The sequence below is a fragment of the Podarcis muralis genome, chromosome 5 (assembly GCF_964188315.1).
Source record: "Podarcis muralis chromosome 5, rPodMur119.hap1.1, whole genome shotgun sequence".
NCBI lineage: Eukaryota > Metazoa > Chordata > Lepidosauria > Squamata > Lacertidae > Podarcis > Podarcis muralis.
In genome coordinates, this window is record NC_135659.1 from 26,010,322 (window position 1) to 26,037,611 (window position 27,290).

The window sequence follows — 27,290 nt, forward strand, 5'->3', positions numbered from 1 at the left end:
CTTTTACCTGTCCGTATTGGTTGCTGCCACCACCGTATGATCCACTCTGCAGAGAAAACATTTATTACAGAAGGATTACTTTAATATATTCGCACCACACTATTTTCTCTATTATTTTAATTTTTATTTCTTGTATCTCTGTCTGCTGGTTTCACAAGAGCCTGCCAGTCGATACCACATAGTTCAAAGATGGTGTTAACTCTTTATTAGCTAAAGCACAACCTCCACAGACTCGGTTGAGTGTCAGGCCTAATGAGCAGAGCAGCTCATTCCCAGTGGTCTGCCAAGACTGAAGGTCCCTGCCTCTCCATAGCCATCTAAGTACCATCCCCTCCAAGGCTTTTCCCAAGCAATCTGAGACTGTGCCTACATGGAGCAAACCTCTCCTCTGCCCTTTTCATGCCTCTTCTGGTTCAGGGGGACAGGAGCTTGTCACAGCAGGAAAGGGAGACACCCATGCCTCTTCACCAGCCGGACTCATCTCTACCTCTTGGCTTCCCTCCTCTCCTGCTTCCGCTCCTACTTCCGAACTTCCTTCTACCACAGCCTCTCCCTGCTCACTAAATCCTGTTACCTCCTCATGTTCCAACACCTCCTCCCCTCAGTCTTCTCCCTCTTCTCCCTCTGACCACTCTTCGTCATCACACCACCAATCCCCGGGCTCTGAGTCTTCTTCCCTTGGGGGTTCCCCGGCTAGTTCCTCCCACCATTCCTCTGTGTTCAACAAATCCATGACATCTGGCATGGGGCCCTCGGAAGGCTGCCCAGAAAGGAAGGTGGCCCTCAAGACTGAAAAAGGTTCCCCACAACTAGGATATGCTATTAAAAGCCTTTTTACCTGTCCAAATTTGTTGCCACTGCCATATGAGCCACTCTGCAGAGAAAACATTCATTACAGAAGGATTACTTTAATATTTCTGCACAAAGATACTTTCTATATTATTTTTAGTTTTATTTCCTCTCTCTGTGTGTGTTGGCGTGTGGCCCTCAGAAGGCTTCCCAGATGAGAATGTGGACCCCGGGCTGAAAATGTTCCCCCACATCTAGAGTAGACTGTCTATTACTAGCATATATATTATATACACTATAAACCGTCTATTAAAAGTGCTTTTACCTGTCCGTATTGGTTGCTGCCACCACCGTATGATCCACTCTGCAGAGAAAACATTTATTACAGAAGGATTACTTTAATATATTCGCACCACACTATTTTCTCTATTATTTTAATTTTTATTTCTTGTATCTCTGTCTGCTGGTTTCACAAGAGCCTGCCAGTCGATACCACATAGTTCAAAGATGGCGTTAACTCTTTATTAGCTAAAGCACAACCTCCATGTGGACCCCGGGCTGAAAATGTTCCCCCACACCTAGAGCAGACTGTCTATTACTAGCATATATATTATATCCTCTATAAAATGTCTATTAAAAGTGTTTTTACCTGTCCGTATTGGTTGCTGCCACCACCGTATGATCCACTCTGCAGAGAAAACATTTATTACAGAAGGGTTACTTTAATATATCCACACCAAACTATTTTCTCTATTATTTTAAATTTTACCTGTCCGTATTGGTTTAAATTTTACCTGTCCGTATTGGTTGCTGCCACCACCATACGATCCACTCTGCAGAGAAAACATTTGTTACAGAAGGATTAATTTAATATATCTCCACAAAGCTACTTTCTGGACCTGGACCTGCAACCCTGCAGTCACAAGCACATTAGGAACACAGAAGTCCATGGAGGAACAGGTCAATTCTGTGTCCAGGGCAGCTGTCTACCAGCTCCATCTGGTATGCTGACTGAGACCCCACTTGCCCTCAGACTGTTTGATGGGTGCATGGTGCATGATTTGGTTATCTCCTGCTTGGACCACTGCAATACACTCTACGTGGGGCTACCTTTGAAGGTGACTCAGAAACTACAACTAATCTAGAATGTGGCAGCTAGACTGGTGACTGGGAGTGACCACCAGGACCATATACTGTAACACCAGTCCTAAAACATCTACATGGGTCCCAGTACATTTCCGAGTGCAATTCAAAGTGTTGGTGCTGACCTTTAAAGCCCTAAACGGCCTCGGCCCAGTATGCCCAAAGGAGCAACTCCACCCCCATCATTCTGCCTGGACACTGAGGTCTTTCTCCGAGGGCCTTCTGGTGGTTACCTCACTGAGAGAAGCGAGGTTACAGGAAGAGGGCCTTCTCGGTAGCGGCACCCTCCCTGTGGAACACCCTCCCATCAGATGTCAAGGAGATAACAAACTACACAACTTTTAGAATACACCTGAAGGCAGCCCTGTATCAGGAAGGTTTTAATGTTTGATGCTTTATTATGTTTTTATATGTACTGGAAGCTGCCCAGAATGGCTGGGAAAACCCAGCAGGATGGGCTGAGTATAAATACTAAAATTATTTATTTATTAAATTATCATCATCATCATCATCATCATCATCATCATCATCATTTCTATTTCATTTTTATTTTTACTTCCCATATCTCTGGGATCTCATGTGGCCCTCAGAATGCTCCCCAGATGAGAATGTGGCCCTGAAGCTGAAAAATGTCCCCTACACCTAGAGTATACTATTACTAGCACATATATTAAATAAACTATAAACTGTATATTAAAAGTGGTTTTACCTGTCCAAATTGGTTGCTGCCACCACCGTATGATCCACTCTGCATAGAAAACATTTATTACTACCAAAGGATTACTTTAACATATCTGCACCAAACTACTTTCTATTTTATTTTTTATATCTCTGCGTGCTGGCATGTGGCCCTCGGTAGGCTGCCCAGAAGTGACTGCGGCCCTCAGGATGAAAAAGACTCCTCACATCTGGCATACAGTACAATTTCGTCTTACACACATTTAACTTGTTTAAATTTAACCTTGCGCTGTTGAAGGCCGGCTGGCTGAAACCACAGATTAAATGCATGGAAGGTGAGGAGCTTAAAAGCTCTTTTTGCACTGTGCTTTCCTGGCGCAGAAATAACTTTTAATCTCTCTTCCTTACTTATCAGGCTCTGGGATGCTCTTGCGAGATCTCAGGGAAACTTGGACAGTCCCACGAGAGAATCCCAGAGCCTGGAAAGCAGGGCGGAGAGCTTAAAAGCCTTGCTTGTATACTATAACTCCCATATATTGCACATATTATATATGCTATATATGAAAAAGGCATTTTTACCTGTCCGTATTGGCTGTTGCTGCTGCCATATGAGCCAACCTATACAAATAATAATAATAATAATTGCAAAACAGATCTGGTGGCCACTTTAAAATCTCTGCACTAAGTTACTTTCTATATTTAGAAGCAGAAACGGAATAAAACTTTTTAGGAAATCCATCAGTTTTATTACACATCGAAAGCTTTTACCTGTCCATATTGGCTGCTGCTGCTGCCACCGCCGCCGCTATATGATCCACTTTGTCCGCGCTGTGGAGAAAACATGCATTACTTTGAAGTATTCAAAATATTACATTAGCAACTATTCCTGCTTAGACCCACTAAATGACACACAGGTGCTTCTGAAAGCGCACATTCCTACAATTCCTGCATGGAGCCAGATGGCAGTACAGTCGTACCTTGGAAGTCGAACAGAATCTGTTCCGGATGTCCATTCAACTTCCAAAACATTCGGAAACCAAACTGCGGCTTCTGATTGGCTGCAGGAAGCTCCTGCAGCCAATCGGAAGCCGTGGAAGCCCCGTCAGATGTTCGGCTTCCAAAAACAGTTCACAAACCGGAACACTCACTTCCGGGTTTGCGGCGTTCGGGAGCCAAAACGTTCAAGAACTAAGCTGTTTGAAAACCAAGGTACGACTGTACTGGATAAGCTTTCAGTGGAAGTGAATTATGTGGAGCGAGGGCAATTGTGTTTGCCTATGCATAATTTGTTTGCTTAGAAAAGTCTTCAAAAGGTGCCAGGGATTGCCTGGGGTCACATAGTTAGGAAGAGGTCCCATATTAAGGAAAAAGGGACTGAGTAACTCTTGAAATGGGGCATTCGAGAGCAGAAACTCCCTGCTTTTCTCACTGAAAATGCTTAACTGTGGACATTTGGTGTAGCTATAGCCTGGCGTGCTCTAGTCCATGGGGTCATGAAGAGTCGGACACGACTAAATGACTAAACAACAACAATAGCACACTCTCATCCACAGACACCTTGCTTGTGGTTTCACCTGTTAGTGTAAGATCATAGAAGACATAGAAATGTTACCTGTGGACAGTTGCTACTGCTGGTTATTTTACCGGTATAACCATCCTGGAAGGGAAAAAATAATACATTTTTAAGGCACTCTGGTTTATTTAAACTGTTGCTTAATGCATAATATGCTATCAGTTAAAGATCCAACTTCAAAAGCCAGCAGGGAAGTTGGCACTTTATAGCCAAATATCTTAAACTAAGTTAACAAACAATGAGAAAGGGACTTACCAGTCCACAAGGATTATAGTTGCCTCCTTGGGAATATGAACCACCCTGTGGAAAGTTGGAAGGGAGGAAAAAACAACAGTTACTTCCTTTCAAGATATGTATGTATATATTCCATAAATCAAGGTACATTCAGTCTAGGAAAGAATATAATTAGGACTGCAGAACCTCTGGACCAAGGGCCCAAAGTAGAAGAAAATGAGGGTGGGAGCACGAAATGACATCACGTGATTGGCAGGGGGAGGAATTTTCCTTAAAAAACGGCCTCAGGCGCCATTTGAAGAGACCTGGTGGGCCAAATAAAGCCCATGGTCCAAAGGTTCTTTCCCAGTATTGCTAAAAGAGAAGCGAAATGATTTTCCAGTTGGAAATAAGTTGGTATAGTGGTACCTCGTTTTAAGTACTTAATTCGTTCCGGAGGTCCGTACTTAACCTGAAACTGTTCTTAACCTGAAGCACCACTTTAGCTAATGGGGCCTCCTGCTGCCACTGTGCCGCGGGAGCACGATTTCTGTTCTCATCCTGAAGCAAAGTTCTTAACCTGAGGTACTATTTCTGGGTTAGCGGAGTATGTAACCTGAAGCGTATGTAACCTGAAGCGTCTGTAACCCGAGGTACCACTGTACTCTCCAAATATTAATTGAAACAACCAGTAGTGATGTCCGTGAGAATGTGTACTCTCCTTCCAGGAGGTAGAGCGCTGGAAACTGTTACATGGACCCATCATGGTCTGTGCAAGCATAAACCATACAAATGTGGACTTTTGCATTGTTATCGGCTTTTGTACAGGGAGCAGCAGCTATGTAGAACTGGGTCCTAGGCTCTTCGTGTTTAGGGATGGGGAAAATGTGCCCATTGGACTCCAACTCCCATCAGCCCCAGACAGAACACCCTATAATCAGCAATGTAGTCCAGCTTAGACTTGTAGTCCAACTTAAAGGCCCACAGGTGACCCAAATGTGTGCTAGACCATAATGCCAATGGGGGATATACAATATGCAATTTACCTGTTTGCTTCCAGTTTGCTGGGATGAGCCGCCCTGCAAGGGAAAGAAGGAGGGTAAACAGTCTTTACTTGTGAAAGTGGACCTTTTCAAATACCAGATGGTGCAATATTTATTATTACTACTATTATTATTAAGTTAAAAGCAGATCTACCTGGCTACTCCCGTAAGTTTGTTGGGATGATGATCCGCCCTACAAGGGAAAGAAGGAACAAAAACAGTATTTTCTCGCGAGCTGGGAGCTTTTCAAATACCAAATGATGCAGTATTATTATTAATAATACTAATACTTAGTCCATAATAATATAGGAAGGTTCAAAACAGTTCTACCTGGCTACTTCCGTAAGATTGTTGAGATGACGATCCACCCTAAAATGGAAACAATACAAAAACCAGTGTTTTCTTGGGAACAGGCAAATGGCAAATGATGCAGTATTTATTTTTTGAGCAAAATGGGTTAAAACATAGGGAAATGAAGAGTCACTTTACCTGGGAACTTCCATAGGTTTGCTGGGATGATGATCCACCCTGAAAAGCAAATAATTTAAAATACTGTATATTGTCAGAATATAAAAAAAAAAGATTGGCACCTTTAACACCAACAAAAATATGAAACATTTGCAAAGGGAGTAAACGAGGACTGTATCCTGTATATAGTCACGTTATGTTATATCGTTACGCAACGAGGAGGCAAACAATAAAGAATAATATAGAAATTTATGATAAATTAGAACCATTAAAAACGCCACATGAAGGATTATTTTCAGTAGGAATCCTTTACCTGGATACTTCCAGAACTTTGCTGAGATGATGATCCACCCTGTGGGAGAAATAATTAATAAAGACATTAATTTTGTTAAGTGTGGACCTGCGTCTACGCTACTTTCGGTACGGTAGGGTGGGGTGCTGGCTTCCCCCACTGTGGGGGTCCCAAGTACATTAATGTGGTATTTCTCTCTGTACCACCCTTTTTAAATATGGGGACCAAATTATTAGGTGAGAAGCAAGACCAGGAGACTAAATCCCAATACAAAATTACAGCTGCTGAGTCAGGGAAAAGATTTCACGATATTAAGATCCATGCTGGACACGAGTCTTCAAAGAATTCAGAGCAGAGGAATCTTACCGGTTTGCAAGGATTGCCATCAGTTGTATAGCCCTAAGAGAAAATTATGAACATTAATATTAATCCTCCTCCTCAAAAACAAAACATACTTTTTACTTCTGGCGGACATTTATTTCGATCTTTGACTCCATTGGTCGAGAAGAGATTGTGTCAATTAATTAAACTACTAACTGGGCATTAATTATCAAGCTGACAGAGACTTAATAGACAGACAAATATGGTCTGCACAGATAAATCAGCTATGCCTTTTACATTGGCTATGGTTCTTCAACCAGTATTTATTTGCGTGCCAAGGCTCCGTTCCCTAGTGGATAAAAAACAAAGAGACCCAAGTATTTTGGTTTATGGGTTCAAATAGGCCACAACTTTATTGGTTACAGATGTGAGCGGTTTGGCTTACACATTGGGAAAAGCCAGACTATATTTTGACTCCTGCCCATCTGCAGGGAGTCCATCTAAGGGTAAAGCACCAACAGGGGGAGCCCTATGACTTACATCAAATAGGGGCACCTCCTGAGGTTGTGGCATGGCCCTAGCCCACATCTGGGCATTGGACAGAATCCACACCCCCAGATCCCTTTAACAGGATACCCTGAATGAGGAGGGGCAGGCGGAGTCTACAACCTCCCCTCCATCCAAGCAAAGGCTTACCCAATGCCTAACCTCACAAAGTTGAGGTTGCTGCAAGCTAGGCGAAAACCAAGTGGCTGGTACCAATTTGCCAAGTACCCAGCACTAACAATATGGCGGCCAACATTTGTCCATAGCAAAGTCATATCAGAGCAAAGCATGAAAAGAGGGTGGATGGGATTGGAAGATCCGGCGAAAGGGCGAGAGAGGAGGGCCCCCGACCATGCCATGGTTAAATCTCCTGTGACCATGCCATGGTTAAATCTCCTGTACTAGGCATGGCCCCATCCAACGCTGGCAACACGGCCGGAACAATATGGGGGGGTCAACTCTCCGCCCTCACACCTGATCACTGCAGTGTCCCAGATCCCTGGCTGCAACACTGCCCACTGGAAAAGGTGAGTGGGCTTATTTCATAGAAGGTATATTCCACTTGGTTTTGGGCTTTATTTTCAAATACAAATACCTTGCAACTTAGGCACATTTAACTTGTGCACGTTCAGCTTTACGTGCTTGCCAAAAGAATAAAATGGTGTGTTTTTTTAAGGAGATGGGAATGGGATAGGTGTCCAGGAAAAAAAGACTTTGGCAATCGCACCCGCCACTGAACCCAATGTGTGTTGACTAAACATGATTTAGGCCCAATATCCAGAATGTAACACCAACATAAGTTTAGAGTTGCCTGTTAACTGAAAGTGGTTTACAAAATGAACCAGCTGAAAGCTAAGCTGCTGGCAACTGATGGTAACTCTATCAACGTACAGTGCAAAAATTATCATAGAAATCTGAATTTTTAATTTTGAAACATCACCCACAATGCAATAAATCAGAATGGATACAAAAAGGTGTTTGTCAGGAACAACGTCAATTTAAACCAGTCCTCGTATTATTCAATTTTCTTCATCTGCTTACACTAGGGACAATGAAACAAACCGTTCTTTAACACAACAAGATACGACACAATTTTGGCAAGTTCCTCTGCCACGTATTTGTGGCAATTCTTACCTGCCTGCAGATGCTACCTCCAGCTTTAGAAGAGGATCCACTGCTCACGACCGAACTAGAGGATCCACTGCCAACAGAACCAGGAGATCCACTGCCTCCAAAAGTAATAGAGACCCCGCTGTTGCCAACTGAAGTCGAGGATCCACCGCCGCCAGCTGAATTAGGGTATCTGCCGCCACCAACTGAGCCAGGGGATCCACTGCCGCCGAATGTCACAGAGACTCCACTGCCACCAACCGAAGTAGAGGATCCGCTCAGCTAAAGCCCATACACACAAAGAACCTTGTCAGCATTAAAGAACGCCATCACCTGCACTTTTCAACCTGAAATCTGTTATCTTAGGGAGGGACCCTTTCTGTGGTAAATCAATAGGAATAGCATGAAGATGGGCCATTTTCAATGGCGACGCCCCACCTATGGAACAGTCTCCCAAAGGAAATCAGGCAGGTCCCCTTTTTACCTGCATTCAATAAAACCCATGTAAAAATTCCCTTATTTATCTAGGCTCCGGCCAAATTTTTATGAATATTTTTACGCTGCTGGTTTTAAATACTGCCTGTAGTGTGTTACAGAGCTGCTTTGAATTGGTTTTTAAGTAATGTTATTATTATTCTGGGCTGTTCTTCACACCCTTTGGGGAGGAAGGGCAAATTATAAATCTGAATGAATGAATAAATAAAGATTTGCAAAAGGTATGGCCATGGAAATTATAAGGCAAGGGGGGTAATTTCCAACTGCTGAAGAGAGTATTTCCTCCATATTTTAAGGCTACAGGAGTAATTAAGCAAATAATATTTGCTTCATATTTTAAAACTACAGAAAATGTTTTGGAAAACCATAGTGTGTCATGAAATTATTGTGTTCAGAAAACATTATGAACGTGCACTTAATGTTGGCTATTTTTGCTCTGATCCAAGCAGGGACAAGACTCAAGACAACCAATTTCTGCATTTTAAAATGTGTTGTTATTCTAATTATTATTGATTTCTTATCCACCCTTCACCATAAGGTCCCAGGGTGGGTTAAAACTATACGAACACATAATATTTAAACCATTTCTCTAGTTAGATGTGCTGCAAAAAGGGTTCCTCTCGCTGATGCAACTGCAGGAGCAAATCCCTCTTTAAAAACTTGGGTAACTGAGCAATATATGACTGGCTTAAATCATCAAAATAAAAACCGATCGCACTTATGAACTGCTTACAGGGAGCGCACACACACACCATGCTGTCAACAACTTGGCTGGCACAAAGCATGTTGTTGTTTTTTAAAGAAGGTTCTGTGGATGTATCCCAAGAACTGTTCATGCATGCATGGGTGGAAGACTTCCTTGTTTAGGGAACCTTTTAATATTTGATGAATCATTGTATTTTAATATTCTGCTGGAAGCCGCCCAGAGTGGCTGGGGAAACCCAGCCAGATGGGCGGGGTACAAATAAATTATTATTATTATTATTATTATTATTATTATTATTATTATTATTATTACTACTACTACTACTACTACTACTACTGTATTTTTCGCCCTATAGGATGCACCTTTTCCCCTCCAAAAATGAAGGGGAAATGTGTGTGCGTCCTATGGGGCGAATGCAGGCTTTCACTGAAGCCTGGAGAGCGAGAGGGGTCGGTGCGCACCGACCCCTCTCGCTCTCCAGGCTTCAGGAAGCTCTCCGCAAGCCGTGGGAGCCCGGTGCGAAGTCGCGCAGCTCTCCCACGGCTTGCGGAGAGCTGCCTGCATCCCGGGCGCCCCGGGCTTCGGGCAGATATCCGCAAGCCTGGGGAGACCGGCGCGACTTCCCACCAGGCTCCCTAGGCTTGCGGATAGCCAGTGGCGTAGCGTGGGTTGTCAGCACCCGGGGCAAGGCAAGTAATTTGCGCCCCCTAACCCGTGGATTTGCGCCCCCTAACCTGTGGATTTGCCCTAACCCCAGATGTTGCGCCCGGTGCGGCCGGCCCCCCCTGCACTCCCCACGCTACGCCACTGCGGATAGCAACCTGTTCTCGGGGCTGGGGTCGGGGGAAGCTCGGGCTTCCCCCGCCCCAGCCCCGCGCCTGGGGGGGGGTTCTTTATTTCCGCCCAAAAAAACTAGATGCGTCCTATGGGCCAGTGCGCCCTATGGGGCAAAAAAATATGGTATATTTGGTGCGTCTGGGTTTCTGACATTAACAGAGCAGCATGGCTTTAGGAACTATCCAGCAAGAGTTCTTCCACACCACTAAAATAACAATCTTCTAAGAACTCCTAGTGAAACCAGTAGGAATTATACATGGCTATTTACCTTAGAGCCGTAGGAACTGCCTCCCTGTGACTGTATACTCTGTAAAAAAACAAAAACAGATATTTTGGTCACCTCGCTGTGTAGAAAAAATGGCAGGCAATACTTCAACAGCTGCAGCAGAGAGAAGAAAGGAAGTAGGGTTTTCCACTGGCTGCCTTTGGCTCTTTCTCAGCTGTTATCTACTAGAAGCAACCATTCCATTAGTCCACAGAGCAGAAGGGAAGCAGGACCATTCCACCAGCTCTGCTACGAAACCATCTTAATATTGCTCCTCCTCCTGTTTCCATCCCACCTGGCCTTCATGGCAACTCTTAACTTTAAGAACTGGTGCCTGACTTTGCTTCCCGCACCCTTTCCTTCTAATTTGGTTTTTTTTTAAAAAAAAATTAAAATGCATACAAAAAATGTGGATTTCCATGCTATCTTCTTCTTTAAAATTTTTGCGGAATGTCTTCTTGCCGTTAAGAAAAATATATCACAGAGTTATGCAGAAATTGGGTGGAAAGTGACATGGGCTGGAAATAAACTAATCTGTCGAACCCTTATTGGAAGTGCTACAGCAGGTTTGGGAACCGTTGGCCCTCCAGATGTTGTTGGACTACAACTCCCATCAGTTGCAGAATGGCCCAGAATGATGGGATTTGTAGTTCAGCAACAGCTGGAGGACCCAAGGTCCCCATGACCTGTACTAGAAGCTCTAGACAAGCAGAAGATTCCTACCTGCACATTATTATTATTAAAATAATAATAATTTATTTGTACCCCACTCATCTGACTGGGTTGCCCCAGCCAGTTTGGGTGGCTATTAACAAATATAAAAGCATTTGAAAAGCAATTTCATTCATTGTCGGAAGAGTTGTAATTTCACATATAATGGTACAGGCTAATTCACAACACAGTCATATACTGCGATCTCACATTCTGATCGTGTTCTCCTTTCATTGCTGTATTTGTTGCCTTGGAACTGGTCTCAAGGCTTTAAATGCTTTGGCAAAATGTTTTGCTACCTGTAGTTTTTCTCGACATATGCTAAATCTCTTTGCTAGTATGCTTAGAACCTCTTAATGACTCCCCCCCCCCCAAAAAAAGAAAAATCTTATCAAATATCCAAGTAGACAAGAGCAACATTCCAACAAAGGGTAAGATCACAGAGCTCTGTGTGTTTTAACAGACAGATCTCTCAAAGGAGCAGAAATCAAGCTGCAGCCATATGAATGTGTTTACCATTTTACAGGCTTGGCTGTTGTAGGAGGATGAGGTCTGTGAAGTAGAAAAAGAAAGAAATTACTTCCTGAATTAACACAGCTAATATGCTAACATGCAGAAAAATTCGGCATCCGTTAAAAGTTATCTGATGGGCATAGGGTTACTTTAAGACCAAACAAATCATTTCTTTGGAAATATAAATAGTGAAATAGTTAGGAGCCAGGGAGTTTATGCATAGTACAGATTACTATCTGTAGTAATTTACATTTTTGTGGAATTTCCTCAGTACTGATATACAACTTCAGACACATATACACTGGTGTTTTGTTTTGTTTTGTTTTGTTTTGTTTTATAAATGCTTGTTCCTTAAAGCAGTTATTGGAAGTTTGGTCCATTATTGGTCATTCAGGTAGTCTTCCTTCCAAACTTATTTCTTGGATGAAAGGCCAACGTTAGTTAGTATCCAACTCAGAGGTGAAACAGCACTTACCTTATCACAAACTCGCCCAGGTTGTCCACTCTAATTGGGGGGAAAATAGAAGCCATTGTAAAACAAATCTTTCAAATGCAGTATAACACCATGTTAGAATAAAATCCTGCACACATTACAGTCAAGACTGTTTGTTAAGCAAATTTCTGATCTCGAATATAAACGCTAATTGGCTTTGTGATGCGAAGTGAACATTACCGAGAAACACAACTGTTATCATTTTTGTCACTTAGGGGGTTTAGTGCAGCTACACTATAGTTACCTGGATGGTTATTCGGATGTCATCTTGGGGTTTTGAGCCCTGTGGGGGAGAAGTTGATAATAATAAAAACAAGAACAGCAACAATTTTGCAATCAAAGTGCAGGCAGCAGAATGTCCTATAGCTACAAAGATTTCCTTAGAAGACAATTTTTATTAAAATATAATTTAACAACAGAGAGCATATAACCGTAGCAAACTAGTCGCATGTCACACCTGCCCAGGTGACAAGCTAGATGGGAAAAATGAACATTTGTTGCATGAACAATCGGCGATCTCCCTCTCATAAACCAAAGCAAGTTGCCACAACAATGATCTGTACTGTTATAAAAGCATCGGGGCAAGTGCAATTATATAATTAAAGAGATGTAAAGAGATAAGTTTCTTAGAAAGAGGATATAATGCATCCGAACTCTGCTTAAAACCAGAAGTATTCTATAGCAATTCGCGTGCTCGAAAACTCACTTGCTTTCACTGAAGCTAAATTCTGATGTGTGTGAGAGAGATCAGATCTGTTCCCACACATGGTTTGCACCATATCTTTATAAATTGACTTTTACAGGTCAGAATCCAGCAAGCCCATGACTAAACAGCATGACTAAACAAACCACTGTGCTGCTGGAGGTGGGTGTCATTTAAGAAATAAAAGTCTGACATTCCTTGTCTCTTTGGGGTCCTCTTTCTTCACAAGCTTTAGGCTATGTTGTTGTATTTTGATTTTACAGATGGGAAAGTGAGGCTGAGAGATGATGATTGTTAACTTTGGATGGGCAAATATCTCTATTTTGGTCTTTCTTCATTTCTCATTTGACCACATTCCTCCACCAGATCACAACTTTCATTTATTTATTTTGCTACGCATTATTTCTTCAGCAGTCAAGAGAGGAAGTTTACAGCTCTCATCCATGAGGCATGGAGTTTGCTGAATATTCTTTCAATGCTGAATTTACTAATTCTTCACAATCTGGAAAAAAAATTACACAGCCATCGCAATGGCACATGCTGCTTTCATGGCTCCTGAGTTGTTAGCAATTTAGACTGTAGCTCTGTGAAAGCATCCTCAGTAACACAGGATAATCTGCCAGTGCAAACAAGGACCAGAATCAAGCTGTTAATTGTTAAAGAGAAGCCTATAGATAGCAAAGAAAAATTAAAACGTACCTGGGCCTTGATTTTGTCCCCATATATAGTGCTCTGCAAAGGAACCGGAAACTAATTAGTTCAGCATAGAGGAGTACCTGCCTTCTTGAAATACTTGCTAACTTTGTGTGTACTCCATTCATAAAGTGATATCCCTTGTGCCGCATTGTTATTAATATTTGCTGGATAATATCCTGCTTCTACATCCTGAACCCTGTGCCATCATTACACTGAAGTGGAGTGTTCTAAGCACAAGCTCTCAAGCTAGCAGTTCAAAACAATAAACCTAATCCTCTCCCCTCGCTTCATTCATATATATTTTTGCACCATAGCGCTCATCTACAGTTCCTCTCGCCCCACAGCTCCCCATCCCTGTGGGGAAAACCACTCTTTAGTGCTCAGTTGAGCAAATGGCAATTCCCTTAGAGTGAGGGTTCCTGCCCCAAGCAGAGTAGAAGTGCTTACCTGAATGTGTTTGTATTTAGAGTTGGCCAGTTGCTAAAAAGGAATCAGAAACCATTTTATTTGTACTGCATATGCACACATCACATCATTATTCTCATAGTCATGACTTTGTGCTGTGATAAATGATTAGGAAGAGAGGCTGGAAGAATGTTTCTTTTGTCAAAACAAACCAGCTGATAATTAGGGCGTGCTCGAAATGGGAATAAACCCAAAGCTGTTTCACGGAAATCAAAATGAATTGTTTATAAAGACTTTTAGGCATAACGATGAAATGAGAGTGTCCAGCAAAAAAAAGTAAATAATGCTTTATTTGAAAGCAGACCCCAAAGTTGTTCAGGAATGAAGAGTGCAATCTTATGCGTGATTCATCAGAAGTAAGCCCCACTGAATTTAATCTTGCTGAAGAATCAGCTAAACAAATTAACAAAATAGGGTTTTTTTTGCAGGGGGCATTTCATGAAAAGCAAAGCAGGAGTACAACATAGGGCTGGCATACGTCCCAAATTTCCCGGACACAGCTGGGATTCAGCTGTCAGAAGCTGTGTCCAGGTGGAAATTGCTGAAATGTCCGGGGAAATCCGGACATAAGGCAAGAAGTGTAGATTTTGTCGGAAGTGTAGGTTTTGGCAAATTTTCTTATAAATTGCTCAAAAACGTATTTTTTAAAAAATAGATTTTGCAAAAAAGGAATAATTAGCAATTCTAGTACAAATATGTTTTAGTTCCACAGGTACCCATGCTTAAATATCACTTCCAGAAATAATTCCAGGAACGGAAGAATTCTTGCGTTGAATTAGCTTAAGAGCAAGAAAAATGAAAATATTCTTACCGATGAGTATGTGTTGCGCTGTGAAAACAACAGAAATACAAACAATTAGCCATTCCCAAATAACTTTCCCCACATTAATGAAAACCTCAAAGCACAAAATGATATTTTAAAAGAGCTTACTTCGGGTGGGTAGGGCTGGCTGGGAGCATACACTATGACCTGCCAAAAAGTAATAATAATCAAATGACAAGTTAAATCTTCATCCCAGCTGTTGCTTAAATCACTAGGAAATTACTTCAGAAAGAGATACATACCTTTCCTTGGTTTGAAACAGTTGAAACGGACTGTAAGGAAAACAGAAAGCAAACATTGAATACTTTTTGTTCCCTTGTGCTCAGCTGCCTGGGCTGGAAGCATCAGGGAGTACTAGGACAGGAATAGGGAACAGTTTTCCACTGAAGGGCCACAGCCCCTTCTGGGCATTATTTCAGGGGCCGTATGGCAGTGGTGGGCAGAGCCAGAGGTAAATGGGGATTTTAGCTTTCTATAGCAGGCTAGTTTCTACACACACACACCCTCTATCGTCCATCCATCCAAGCAAACAAGAAGCATTATAGGAGTTCAAGGACACATTCCAAGCAGGCAAAAAAACACTCAAGCAGGATGTCAAGTAGAGTTGGGGAGAGGTGTGGCCTATGGAGACAGTGTTCCTGGGGGGCACATTTGGTCCCCAGCTTTGAGGTCCCTCATCCTTGCCCTAGTACTTCCTTTCTATGAGGCCTGTTCCACATTTTTGTTTTTGTTTTTTTTAAAATATTTTTTATTACATTTTCAAATACACAAACAAGAATATATAGTTCACATAACAAGCATAAGATAAACAAATACAGAAAAAAGAAAATTCCACCTTCAGAAGTATTTTTACATACCCAATCGGACTTCCTCACATCTCCCATACCATGCATTCTTTACCATAAAAATGTCAGCAAATTATTACCTTTTTTCACATCTTAATTTATACCTTTCAAATGTTTTAAATTTAAAATACTCTTTGTCAGTTACTTGTACCTTTAATCACCTTTAGTAATACTTTAAATCTCATCCTTTCCTTACTTTTAACTTAATTTTCTATTTCAAAGATCTAATCGCTGAAGCTAAAACTTCCAAATCGTGCAGTTTTTAACATTCATACAGCTTATAGTATTTTTGTAAGTAGTCCTTAAATTTTTTCCAGTCCTCCTCCATCACCTCTTCTCCCAAGTCTCGGATTCTGCCAGTCATTTCAGCGGCCTGTTCCACATTTTTGGACACCTTTGACGCAGCAGTACAAGTTGATTGCTCGGGCCTGCGAGCACTCCAATTGGAGAACAGCCTTTACCAAAGGTGTCATGGGCTTTGAAGACACTCAATCTCAGAGAAAAGTGCAAAGAGGAAGGCATGCTTGGAAAACCTTCACCATGATCAACTCCCACCCAGAAACTAATGTCCACACTGTGGAAAGGTGTGTGGATCCAGAACTGGCCTCCACAATCGCTTACAGACCCACTGTTAAAACCTTGTTTATGGAAGACAATCTTACTTGGCTACGAGTGATTGAAGAAGAAGAAGAAGAAGAAGAAGAAGAAGAAGACTAGTTGATTGCTCACCTGTCCGTAGGAAGTGCCACTACCATAGCTTACACCAGGCTGCATAAAAAAGAAACCTCAGTTACTTCTTTATAAAAGCCACACATTTCAACAAATTGCTATGTTATGAAATTAAACCCATTTGCAATGGTAAGTTTAAAGAGAGATGGCAAGAATTCAGGAAAACGGTGTTGATTAAGGGACATTCTGTTGCCGATTAACCTTTAATTTAAATATGTAGATCTTGGGGAAACCCTTGTTGGTGGTTGGGAGAATCTAATTCAGATTTCAGACACCCAAATGAGCTAATGCTGAAGACACAATGTGGAGGTTTTCACTTGCACGACTAGTCACTTGTGGCTTACGACACAAACCATCCATCACATATCTAACTGTAACAATCAACTTCTATGAGGAAAAGAAGGAGAATGCTTACATCGTAGCAGCCAAACTTGTTGTAGATATTAGCAGTGGCACCCTGTATGGGGAAAAAAAACAGAGAACTGATATGATTCTTGTGGGATGTAAACACAGGAGCAGTCAATGACAACATTCCTAGAGTGTACATGTTACAACATGGGGAGGGATGTCTGTCCAGCAAGCAGGTAAACTTCCTGGGGACGGACTTCCTCCACATGTGACCAGAGGTGGGTGTGGCCTCACCTGTGCAGGTAATGACAAAAGCACAGGGCAGGCAGCCATCATCTCTCTCTCTGCCATTTTCTTTTGACGAGGAAGCATGCAAAGGATGCTCTCTTGGCTCCCAGCCAAGAGAGGAGATAAGGCCTATCTTGCTATAAGATAGATCCTAAATGTATGTAACCTTTTTAAGCTGTGCCTTCTGGGATCACATTGTGAACAGAACGTGAGTAAACTCTTTTATACTTTTATAAAGACTGTGTCGTGTCTTGTATTTTAAGAGGGAACTAAAGGGGAAATTACCAGGGTAATTATTATAGAGGTTCTAGCGAACCTGTGCAAGCGTTACCGTTGCGCACCTAAAGGGGAATGTTTATAAACTCTGCTGATATTTTGGGAACTTGTTAGCACAAGTTGGATAAGGATATAATTAGTCAATATATCCTCTCCTGCACCCCAGAACATTCCCACAAAGGGTTAGTGGCCCCAGTATTGCATATTTCTGCGTATTTTTGAAGGATTGCGTTGGATTGTGATTTTGAGTTGAGTAGTATTTTTCTGAGTTAACTTCCTGGTAAGCACATGGTCCTTTGTTCCATTGTGCAGTGGGGATTAAGCAACCCACCCCCTTCCCTCAGAGTTCACAGTGACCCAAGGCAGTGAAGAATTGTTTTGTATTTTGAGATTTTTGAGATTTTGATTTTAAAATTTTGAGAAATTTTGAAATTTTGAAGAATTTTCAAATTTTGGATTTTAAGATGGCTAGAGCAGCTTTTGATAGTGATGCAAAGCTAGGAATGCCTGTGCTGAATGAATACAATTTCATACACTGGAAGCAGCGCTTGATAGCATGTTTAGATTATAAGCACATTTTGGAAGCTTTAAAGCCTCAGCCTACGGGATCGTCTGAGGAAGATTTAGCCAAGATAAGTGCTTGGAAACGCATGAACAGCGAAGCTAGACACATAATTTTGAGTGGACTTCGTGATGAGCAGCTATCATTAATAAATAGTACAGATGATGCGTCTCAAATCTTAAGAGATATTGAACGTGTGTATGGAGAATCTAGCATAAACAGCTTCAGAAACTTGGTGTGTAAATTAACCAGATTGAGAATGAATTCAAAAGAGGAATTCACAGAGCACATCAACAAGTTTACTGAGATTATTCAAAGAATTGATCTGACTCCCAAAGCTTTTGATGAGGATACAAAGATAGCATTTTTGTTATCATCACTTGGACCACGCTTTGGCGCATTTGTAAGTTTGATGGCTCATAGACAAGGTCTGACTTTTAAAGACTTGATTGGTTATTTAAAAGAAGAATGCAGAGATAGAGCTGAATCTCCAGTGAGGAATGCTAGAAGCAAGGACAGCAGTTATGCATCTAGGCAATGTACAAAGTCCAAAGAGATGCCTAAGAAAGTGATTTGCTTCAATTGTAACAAAGAAGGACACATTGCAAAAAACTGCAGAGCTCCTAAAGCCAAGAAACCCCACCCCTTTCAGCCAAAAGGGGAAAAGAAGGGGAAATGTGAATGCACATGGTTACTGCAAGAAAGGAACTTAGCTGTCCAGAATCGTGAAAATAAACGTAATAAATGGATTTTAGATTCAGGTGCCAGTTCGCATTTTTCATATAAAAGGGACTATTTTAATGAGATTAATGAGATAAATGATGAAGAAGGATCTGAAATTGAGATTGCAGATGGCAACATTGTTAAAGCAAAAGGTGCAGGTTCCATGAGCCTGAAATGCAATATAAACAATGAATGCATTGAGAACACAATCTCTAGAGTTTTGTATGTTCCAGAGCTGAGTTGCAATTTAATCAGCGTGTCCACTTTGGACAAGAAAGGTTTCCAGGTCACATTTGGAAATGGAGAATGTAAAGTGACTAGAAATGGCAAAGTGTTTGCTCAAGCAAAGCTAATAAATGGTGTATATGAGCTTGATCTTTCAGAGAACCAGTCTGCAAAAGTGGCACATTCCAGCCAGAAGGATGAAGCAGATCTGGACTTATGGCACAGAAGGCTAGGACACAGGGACGCCAGCGCCATTCTGGATCTACAGAAAAGAAATCTTGTAAGAGGTTTGCAGGTAAAGCAGAGCAACAAAGCTCCAGCAAAGTGCGTAAGCTGTATTACTGAGAAGGCTGTAAAACCTTCATTTCCACGTTGTGCAGAACAAAGAAGCAACAAAGTGCTTGACATAGTGCACACTGACATATGTGGACCCATGAATGTTCCCTCACTGGGAAAGAATAGATACATTTTAATATTTCTGGATGACTTTTCAAGATTTTGTGTTGTATATTTCCTCAAAGAGAAGAGTGAGACAGTGGACAAGCTCCAGGAATACATTGCCATGGTCAAGAATAAATTCCAGAGAGCTCCAGCTGTGTTAATGAGCGACAATGGAGGTGAGTACTGCTCAAATGAAATGCAGGCTCTCCTGGCCAAGGAAGGAATTGCACACGTCACCACAATTCCTTACACACCACAGCAGAATGCCATAGCTGAGAGAAAGTTTAGGTCCATTATGGACATGACAAGGTGCATGCTAAAGGATGCACGTTTGCCACACAAGCTGTGGGCCGAAGGAGTATACACGTCAGTCTATTTGCAGAATAGACTGCCAGCTAAAGGTGCAGAGCGCACACCATTTGAACTTTGGCATGGGAAAGCTCCCAATTTGTCGCACATACGTGTGTTTGGAAGTCCGTGTTACTTCCACGTGCCCAAGGAACACAGACACAAGCTTGACTCCAGGGCAAAAGCAGGTATCCTTGTGGGATATGCTTCTGGAGGCAAAGGATACAGAATTATGGACTTACAAACTGGTAAGACAAATGCATACCATGCGGTTTATTTTGATGAATATGGAAAAGTAGACACTAAGAACACTGTTGTGGATTCTTCAGATGAGTCAGAAAGGACTCAAGAGTTTGTATATTTCCCTTTTGAGACCCCACAAAGTAATTATCTGCCTTCGAGTGTTACAGCGCCCCCTACAGGCGACGCACCAGAAGACGCAGAGGACCAGAACCCTGGCGGCACCAGAGACGAAGATGAGGACTCAGATGGGGACATGCCTGCGTTGGAGGAGGATGAGGAAGCTGATGCGGTCGCAGAACCAGAGGTCAGACGCTCATCCAGAACCAACAGAGGTGTCCCACCAGTACGGTTGTCCTACCTTGCAGGGTCGGCGTTTCCACAGGAACCTTCCACTTGGGAAGAGATACAGGAGATGCCAGCTGCAGAAGCCAGTCTCTGGAGGAAGGCCGCGCAGGAGGAAATGGATGCACTGCATCAGAACAAGACCTGGACACTCACTGAGCTGCCTCCCGGTAAGAAGGCCATTGGCAGTAAATGGGTTTTCAAGGTTAAGAAGGGGTCAGAAGGAGAAGTGCAGTGCTACAAAGCTAGACTTGTGGCACAGGGATTTTCACAGCGTTTTGGTGAAGACTATGATGAAGTTTTTGCACCAACTGTGAGGTACAGCAGCGTAAGAATGCTTTTAAGCATTGCAGCCTCCAAGAAAATGAGGGTGAAACACATAGACATTGCTACCGCTTTTCTACATGGGCAGATTTCAGAGGAAATTTATATGAAACAGCCTAAAGGTTTTGTAAAACCACATGAGGCACATCTAGTGTGCAAGCTGCAGAAAGGACTTTATGGACTTAAACAGGCTGCCAGAGCCTGGAACCAGAAGTTGCATAAAATGTTGACGCAACTTGGGTACAAGCAAGGCGACGCTGACAAGTGCTTGTACAGTAAGTCAAATAATGGACAATTCTCATATATCCTAGCATTTGTTGATGATCTGATTATTGCCACAGCAAGTGAGAAAGACTATACACAGATAGTAAAACACCTTAGCAAGGAGGTGGAGGTCAAGGAGCTAGGAGATGTCCAGTACTACCTCGGGATCCAGGTGGAAAGAGAAGAGGACGGCTCATTTCTTCTCAGCCAAAGACAGAAGATCCACGAGCTAGTTGAGCACATGCAGATGCAAGACGCACATCCAGTTGCTACACCGATGGCTACTGACTTCCTGAAGAATCAGCAGGATTTGAAGCAGTTGCCAGACAACAATGACTACAGGTCGGCGATTGGTAAACTTTTGTATTTAGTTACCACATGTAGACCTGACTTAGCTAATGCTGTGGGGATTCTTAGCAGAAAAGTGAATTCTCCCACTGAGCATGATTGGGCAGGTGTAAAGAGGGTGGTGCGATATTTGAAGGGTACCATGAATTGTAAATTAAGGTTACCAGCTGTCAAAGACCCTAAGTTGGTTGGGTATACAGATGCTGATTGGGCTGGGGATAATGCTGATTATAAATCAACAAGTGGTCCTGTTTTCATGTTTGGGGATGGACCTGTTTCATGGGGCAGTTATAAACAGAGCTGTGTAGCATTATCTTCCACAGAATCAGAATACGTTGCAGCAACAGAAGCCTGCAGAGAGATCGCCTGGCTTGATCAACTCATAAAGGACTTTGGGTTGGTGAGAAAAGGGCCTGTCAGCTTGCTAGAGGACAATCAAAGTTGCCTGAAGCTGACGCAGAGTGAGAAGTTCCTGGCCAGAACAAAACACATTGGGGTTAAATACCACTACATACGCCAGATGATCCAGGATGGACTTGTGGAGCTATCCTACTGCAGCACCCAAGAGATGACTGCTGACATCCTGACGAAACCCCTACCAAGAGAGAGTTTCCAGAATCTATGTGTCAAGCTGGGACTCTGGGTGGTTGAATAAAGTTGTTCATGTTTTGTGTATGTTGTATTGCCTGAGGAGGGGTATGTGGGATGTAAACACAGGAGCAGTCAATGACAACATTCCTAGAGTGTACATGTTACAACATGGGGAGGGATGTCTGTCCAGCAAGCAGGTAAACTTCCTGGGGACGGACTTCCTCCACATGTGACCAGAGGTGGGTGTGGCCTCACCTGTGCAGGTAATGACAAAAGCACAGGGCAGGCAGCCATCATCTCTCTCTCTGCCATTTTCTTTTGACGAGGAAGCATGCAAAGGATGCTCTCTTGGCTCCCAGCCAAGAGAGGAGATAAGGCCTATCTTGCTATAAGATAGATCCTAAATGTATGTAACCTTTTTAAGCTGTGCCTTCTGGGATCACATTGTGAACAGAACGTGAGTAAACTCTTTTATACTTTTATAAAGACTGTGTCGTGTCTTGTATTTTAAGAGGGAACTAAAGGGGAAATTACCAGGGTAATTATTATAGAGGTTCTAGCGAACCTGTGCAAGCGTTACCGTTGCGCACCTAAAGGGGAATGTTTATAAACTCTGCTGATATTTTGGGAACTTGTTAGCACAAGTTGGATAAGGATATAATTAGTCAATATATCCTCTCCTGCACCCCAGAACATTCCCACAATTCTTTGTTTTGGTCTGCTGGTAAATGGAATTTAATGGCATACAGTAATATGGGTTCTGATGGCTGAGGAGAACTGAAGTGGATGCAGCTGGGGGTGGGAGGTTGAATATATACAGAATACAGAACGCCCACAAAGGCTGCCTAGATTTTCAACAACAATAATAGCACAGGGACAAGGTTTTAAATGAGAACAGAAAAATGTCTGCTTACCGCAAGGCATCCTCCGCCTTTCTTTACACCTCCTTGGTACACTATAACTCCCTGTAAAGGAAATAAGGACAGGTTATTTTTGTCAAAGACTTTATCCAATGCAGGCATAGGAAACTGCAGCGCCTTCATCGCAATCCATCCAGTTTGGAGGGGATGGGGAAGCTTGCTTGAGATACAGCTGCTGTCCTTGGGAGCGACACGTGTAATCTGCAAAGACCCTGGAAACTGTCTCGGTGTAAAAGGGAGAATGAAACCCACCGAACGCTTCAAGTGTCTTCCTTGCTTCTGACACAGGTGAAGGACAAGAAGAGCTTTCATTTTCCCCTGTTCAGTCTTCATCCTCTTGCTCTAAATGACTAATTCACAACCAGGGCAAAGTGACAAGGGGACGCTGTTGCCTGTTGGTGTCTTGGAGATAATGGATGCTTCCAGGTGGGGACTTAATTTGCAAACACGTTGTTGGTATTTTTCAGTGTATCAGATTTTCTCCAAAAAGGGTAAATCTGAATTAAATTGTGGTGGGTGGGGGTTGGCATTTTGATGCCTTGGTGGGTACTAGCTTGGGGACCCCAATCTAAAATATTCTTAACTGGCCACAGAAAAGGTCCAGTAGCAGCCCAGAAGCTGGCTCCCTCGCATTTATCCTTTAAAAGCCCAAACTGCGGAGTCTAACGAAGCAAATACCTTTGGGACAGAAATAGCTTTGTGTGCTGTTAAGACTGGTACATAAATGTGGAAAATATAAGGGCGTGGAATGCAACACATGGAATACAAGGTACCGTGAGAAGAACAAAGGTGGCAGCAGTGTATTACTTCTATGCAATTCGCGTCGGACTATGTAGGTGCATATTTTCACAGAAGTGCACTAATTCACACAATCAAGGAGTCACCGGAAGGAATCGTCGTACTCTTGTTTGTCTGTGTAAGTGTAAATTTCTGCTCTGAGCAGTTGGGTGTGGTTGCGCAAGACCCAAGATTATCACGAAGACGAGTGAGCCTATGAAATTGGTAACATATTGGGGAAAGCGGAGCTTACCTGGCCTTGAGTGCTACCACCCTGAGAGGAAAACGTTGAACCCTGTAAAGCAAAAAGGAACGAAAATGTGATGCTCTGTCCATCAAGCACAACTGTTAAGTAACAGAATTTCCACAACCCTCCTTCATGGCATGAACAGGACACAATGGCTTATTCAGCTTATCCTGTGTTTTATTTCACATCATTCTGCTGCTCTGCATCATTTGAGCAGTAATTCCACTAACTCTCCCTTGAACTCAATGGGATTTGCTTCCACATAAGCAGGCATTACTTAACTTGAGTTGCTCACATGATAAATGTGTGTACAGTTCAAATTATTATTATTATTATTACTATTATTATTATTATTATTATTATTATTATTATTTATACCCCACCCATTCTGGGTTTCTCCAGCCACTCTGGGCGGCTTCCAACCGAATATTAAAAACAATACACTGTCAGACATTAAAAACATCCCTAAACAGTTCAGTTGTCTTTTAAAAGTAAAATAGTTGTTTATTGCCTTGACATCGGCTGGGAGGGCGTTCCACAGGTCAGGTGCCACTACTGAGAAGGCCCTCTGCCTGTCAGCTTGATGGGGAAGGAGGAGCAATATGAAGAAGGGCCGCATGTCGCTCAGTGGCAGAACACCTGCACTGAGTGCAGAAGCTCCTGATTCCCAATATGTCTGGATAAAGCTGGGAACATCTCCTGTCTGAAACCCAAAAGGGCTCTCTGCCAGTCAGCTTGATGGGCCAACAGCTTGACTTGGTATAAGGCAATGCCCCATGTTTCAAATATTGGATTCACCTGCCCTAGATTAAAGTTTGAGTCTTGTGAACAGAGGCCATGTCTGCTCAAGAATAGCCTATGTTCACAATACCGCTGTGTGGCATTTTTGTCAGGTATAAGTGTCTGCATACACTGACAACAAAAATTAGCAGTGGTAATATTTATAGCAGTAATCCCAGTATATGGGGTGGCTTGGGGGCATAGCTGTCAATGTTTCCCTTTTTTAAAGGGAAATTCCCTTATTCCGAATAGGATTCCTCGCAAGAAAAGGGAAAAGATGACAGCTATGCTTGGGGGAAATTCAATAGAGAGAGACAGAGAGTATGTGTAAAGGTAAAGGAAATAGCTTTCAGCAAATAATAGGAAGGCTATCAAAGGGCTAACATTGTCATTTGTGCCATATATTTTGAAAAAAAAGAGCACTTACCTGGGCACACTTGCTGCTGCCTACATGAGCTCCTCCCTGCAAGCAATAAAAGGCATTTGACATTTAGCAAATGTAGTACAGTTTCAGGTTTAGTGAAGGGGAGAGGAGAAAGCGCTTTCCCAGGCATTCCAAAGAAAACCAGAAGCAGGAAGATGGAGACAGGAAGTTGGAGCCCCCCTCACTTCCTGTTCCTTCCCTTCTCCTCCATTGCATTAGGGCTGATGTAGGCAAAGGTTTCAGCACAAGAAAAGGTGTCAGAGAAGAAAAATACCGTCATTCTGCCAGCTGAGAACCATTTTGCTGCTTTTAAATGCACAGTAATGGACACAATGCATTAAAAAAGCAGTTGTGTCAATAAGGGGTATCATGGGAAATAAGGAGTTCAAGGATACTTACTGGTCCACAGTCTATTTTTATGATAACGGACTGTAAAGAAACAAAAATAATTACGATTTAGGAAAAGGGCTTGTGCTATAGCTTTTTTTAAAGCTGTACGTATCATTGACATAAAAATAAATCACGTGAACACGTTCTGTCACATGACTGTATGAGGATCAGAGACTACATAGCATGTGAACCAGAGGAACATGGAGTGATACAGCTGTCCCTTCTACATGTACAGATGTTGTAATCACAAAGGCTCATCCTATCTAACCACACAATTCACACTTAGACTTTTCTCGCTGGTTGTGCAATCCGTGGGACTTAAAAGTTCGCCATCTGGGCCAAATTCCAGTCATAATAATGTAAGGGGAAAGTGCATGAAAATATCAAAAGATTTATCATCTGCTCTTTATTTCAGCATACCTTCTTCCTACTTTTTGACGATACATTGGCTTTTTTAGTCTCATCTTCAAGTTTTGTCTCATTGGAAAGCTTAGGAAACAGGACTATGCTAGGAACCAGCCAGTACGTTTCAGCATCTTGAAAAACAGTCGCTCTGGAAAGAAAATGCAGTTTTTAATAGGTCATGGTTTGGATCAGAATGGGTTTTTTGTGTAGTGTCAATAACAGGTTTTGCCTTATTGCTCTAAGGTAGGATTTCTGGTTGCAGTTTTTCCCATTAAATCCGTATACATGCATATTTCTTCTATTTTTAATGGGCTGTTGTTATTCACCAAAACGATAATATCACATGATATGTCACACCATTCTGACATATAAATAACTTGTTGAATCAAAACTCTCCTCCCTCCCTCCTCTCCACTTTTCTAATACTTCTTTCTCCATCTACCCAATTATTAATAAACTCACATTCTATCTTAAGAGTGTGATTGAATGCAGACTCAATCATCAGCCAAGCTTTTGCTCCCTGGTTTTGTTTACTGTCTAGCCTGATGAAGAGTTCTGGAGACCTCAGAAGTTTGCACACTATTTTGTACCATTTCGGTTGGCCCTAATGAATCACCACACCAGCAAACCAGATGGATCACTATGTCATATGTTGGGCGGCCAGATGGGGGAAGAGAGAGCTCTTCCTGAGCCTTTAATAGTTGTGCAGAAGGGGGAGTTTCAACAGGTGTGGCTTGCATGTCACCCTATTTATATGTCTATTGAAAACATGCAACTTTCCCTGCATGCAGTATTATAATATTGAATCTGAATGCCAAGCTGAAGTTTAAAAAAAAACCACTCCCAAAACTAGAGGATGTTTGTGAGTATCAGAGAAATTTTTGGATTAAAAAATAAAACCCAAAGAAACAGAAAATCATAACGAGGCTTAATCCTTTCTAATATGCACTTACATAAACTGAACCTTTTTAGCATCAGGTGAAACCCAAAGAGATGATATGTTGTGCTTCTCTTCTGAGTCCTTGTGAATTAATGCTGAATTCTGAAAAATTAAAGACAAGCGTTAAGATTATTCGTTCATTTTTAGACATTTACTGAACTTGCTTCTTTGAAGGAAATGTCTTAACAGCAGCACTGGAGACAGAACTCCGGTTTACTTTTTGCAAGATTACTGAGTGGTATATAAATAGGCAAAATAAAAATAGGTACTCCAGAAAATGACAAAACAAGGCATTCAACAGCACTGTAATGCCCTCTCACATGCTCTTGATGTGCAACTCAAATGTGTTTTTCTGCATTGCTAGCGTTGTATGATAAAAATAATTCCCATTGTGTTTTCTGCAGAAGCTCATTATTGTGCTTTGCTTTGTGTCAGGACCATATAAGGTTTTTTTCTGTCCTAGGTAAGGTTTCTTCTGTCCTTTGTAGAGATTAGGAAAAATGAGACTATTCCCCATGGGTCACATGGAGAGCTGGCCATGCTGCAAAACACTGTTTCTGTCAGTTTGAATTGCATCTCCCTAGGGTGCTGTCTTGCTTTCTTTTAAAGTGGTGCTAATGGCCCAGC

At 42.2% G+C, this 27,290-nt stretch overlaps 2 protein-coding genes across 2 annotated transcripts in view; both read right to left on the bottom strand.

The window, feature by feature from the left end:
* Window positions 1–14,091, bottom strand: part of LOC144324878 (uncharacterized) — a 27,821-nt gene extending 13,730 nt beyond the window's left edge. The window contains exons 1-23 of the mRNA XM_077928113.1: window positions 14,043–14,091; window positions 13,599–13,631; window positions 12,441–12,479; window positions 12,179–12,208; window positions 11,707–11,742; window positions 10,483–10,521; window positions 8,201–8,458; window positions 6,566–6,598; window positions 6,221–6,259; window positions 5,929–5,967; window positions 5,770–5,808; window positions 5,594–5,632; window positions 5,443–5,475; window positions 4,439–4,483; window positions 4,223–4,267; window positions 3,379–3,438; window positions 3,190–3,228; window positions 2,642–2,680; window positions 1,584–1,622; window positions 1,439–1,477; window positions 1,115–1,153; window positions 839–874; window positions 8–46 (exon numbers count right to left, since the gene is read on the bottom strand). Coding sequence (XP_077784239.1) covers window positions 8–46; window positions 839–874; window positions 1,115–1,153; window positions 1,439–1,477; window positions 1,584–1,622; window positions 2,642–2,680; window positions 3,190–3,228; window positions 3,379–3,438; window positions 4,223–4,267; window positions 4,439–4,483; window positions 5,443–5,475; window positions 5,594–5,632; window positions 5,770–5,808; window positions 5,929–5,967; window positions 6,221–6,259; window positions 6,566–6,598; window positions 8,201–8,458; window positions 10,483–10,521; window positions 11,707–11,709 — 942 coding nt within the window. The 5' untranslated portion in view covers window positions 11,710–11,742; window positions 12,179–12,208; window positions 12,441–12,479; window positions 13,599–13,631; window positions 14,043–14,091. The remainder of the gene's footprint in view (window positions 1–7; window positions 47–838; window positions 875–1,114; window positions 1,154–1,438; window positions 1,478–1,583; window positions 1,623–2,641; window positions 2,681–3,189; window positions 3,229–3,378; window positions 3,439–4,222; window positions 4,268–4,438; window positions 4,484–5,442; window positions 5,476–5,593; window positions 5,633–5,769; window positions 5,809–5,928; window positions 5,968–6,220; window positions 6,260–6,565; window positions 6,599–8,200; window positions 8,459–10,482; window positions 10,522–11,706; window positions 11,743–12,178; window positions 12,209–12,440; window positions 12,480–13,598; window positions 13,632–14,042) is intronic.
* The window catches only part of LOC114598428 (uncharacterized), a 25,237-nt gene continuing 10,372 nt past the window's right edge, over window positions 12,426–27,290 (bottom strand). Inside the window, exons 4-14 of the mRNA XM_077928114.1 lie at window positions 26,677–26,765; window positions 25,739–25,871; window positions 25,328–25,357; window positions 24,932–24,967; window positions 23,731–23,772; window positions 22,695–22,745; window positions 16,873–16,914; window positions 16,458–16,496; window positions 15,126–15,155; window positions 13,599–13,631; window positions 12,426–12,479 (exon numbers count right to left, since the gene is read on the bottom strand). Of these exons, the coding sequence (XP_077784240.1) occupies window positions 12,426–12,479; window positions 13,599–13,631; window positions 15,126–15,155; window positions 16,458–16,496; window positions 16,873–16,914; window positions 22,695–22,745; window positions 23,731–23,772; window positions 24,932–24,967; window positions 25,328–25,357; window positions 25,739–25,871; window positions 26,677–26,765 (579 nt within the window). The remainder of the gene's footprint in view (window positions 12,480–13,598; window positions 13,632–15,125; window positions 15,156–16,457; window positions 16,497–16,872; window positions 16,915–22,694; window positions 22,746–23,730; window positions 23,773–24,931; window positions 24,968–25,327; window positions 25,358–25,738; window positions 25,872–26,676; window positions 26,766–27,290) is intronic.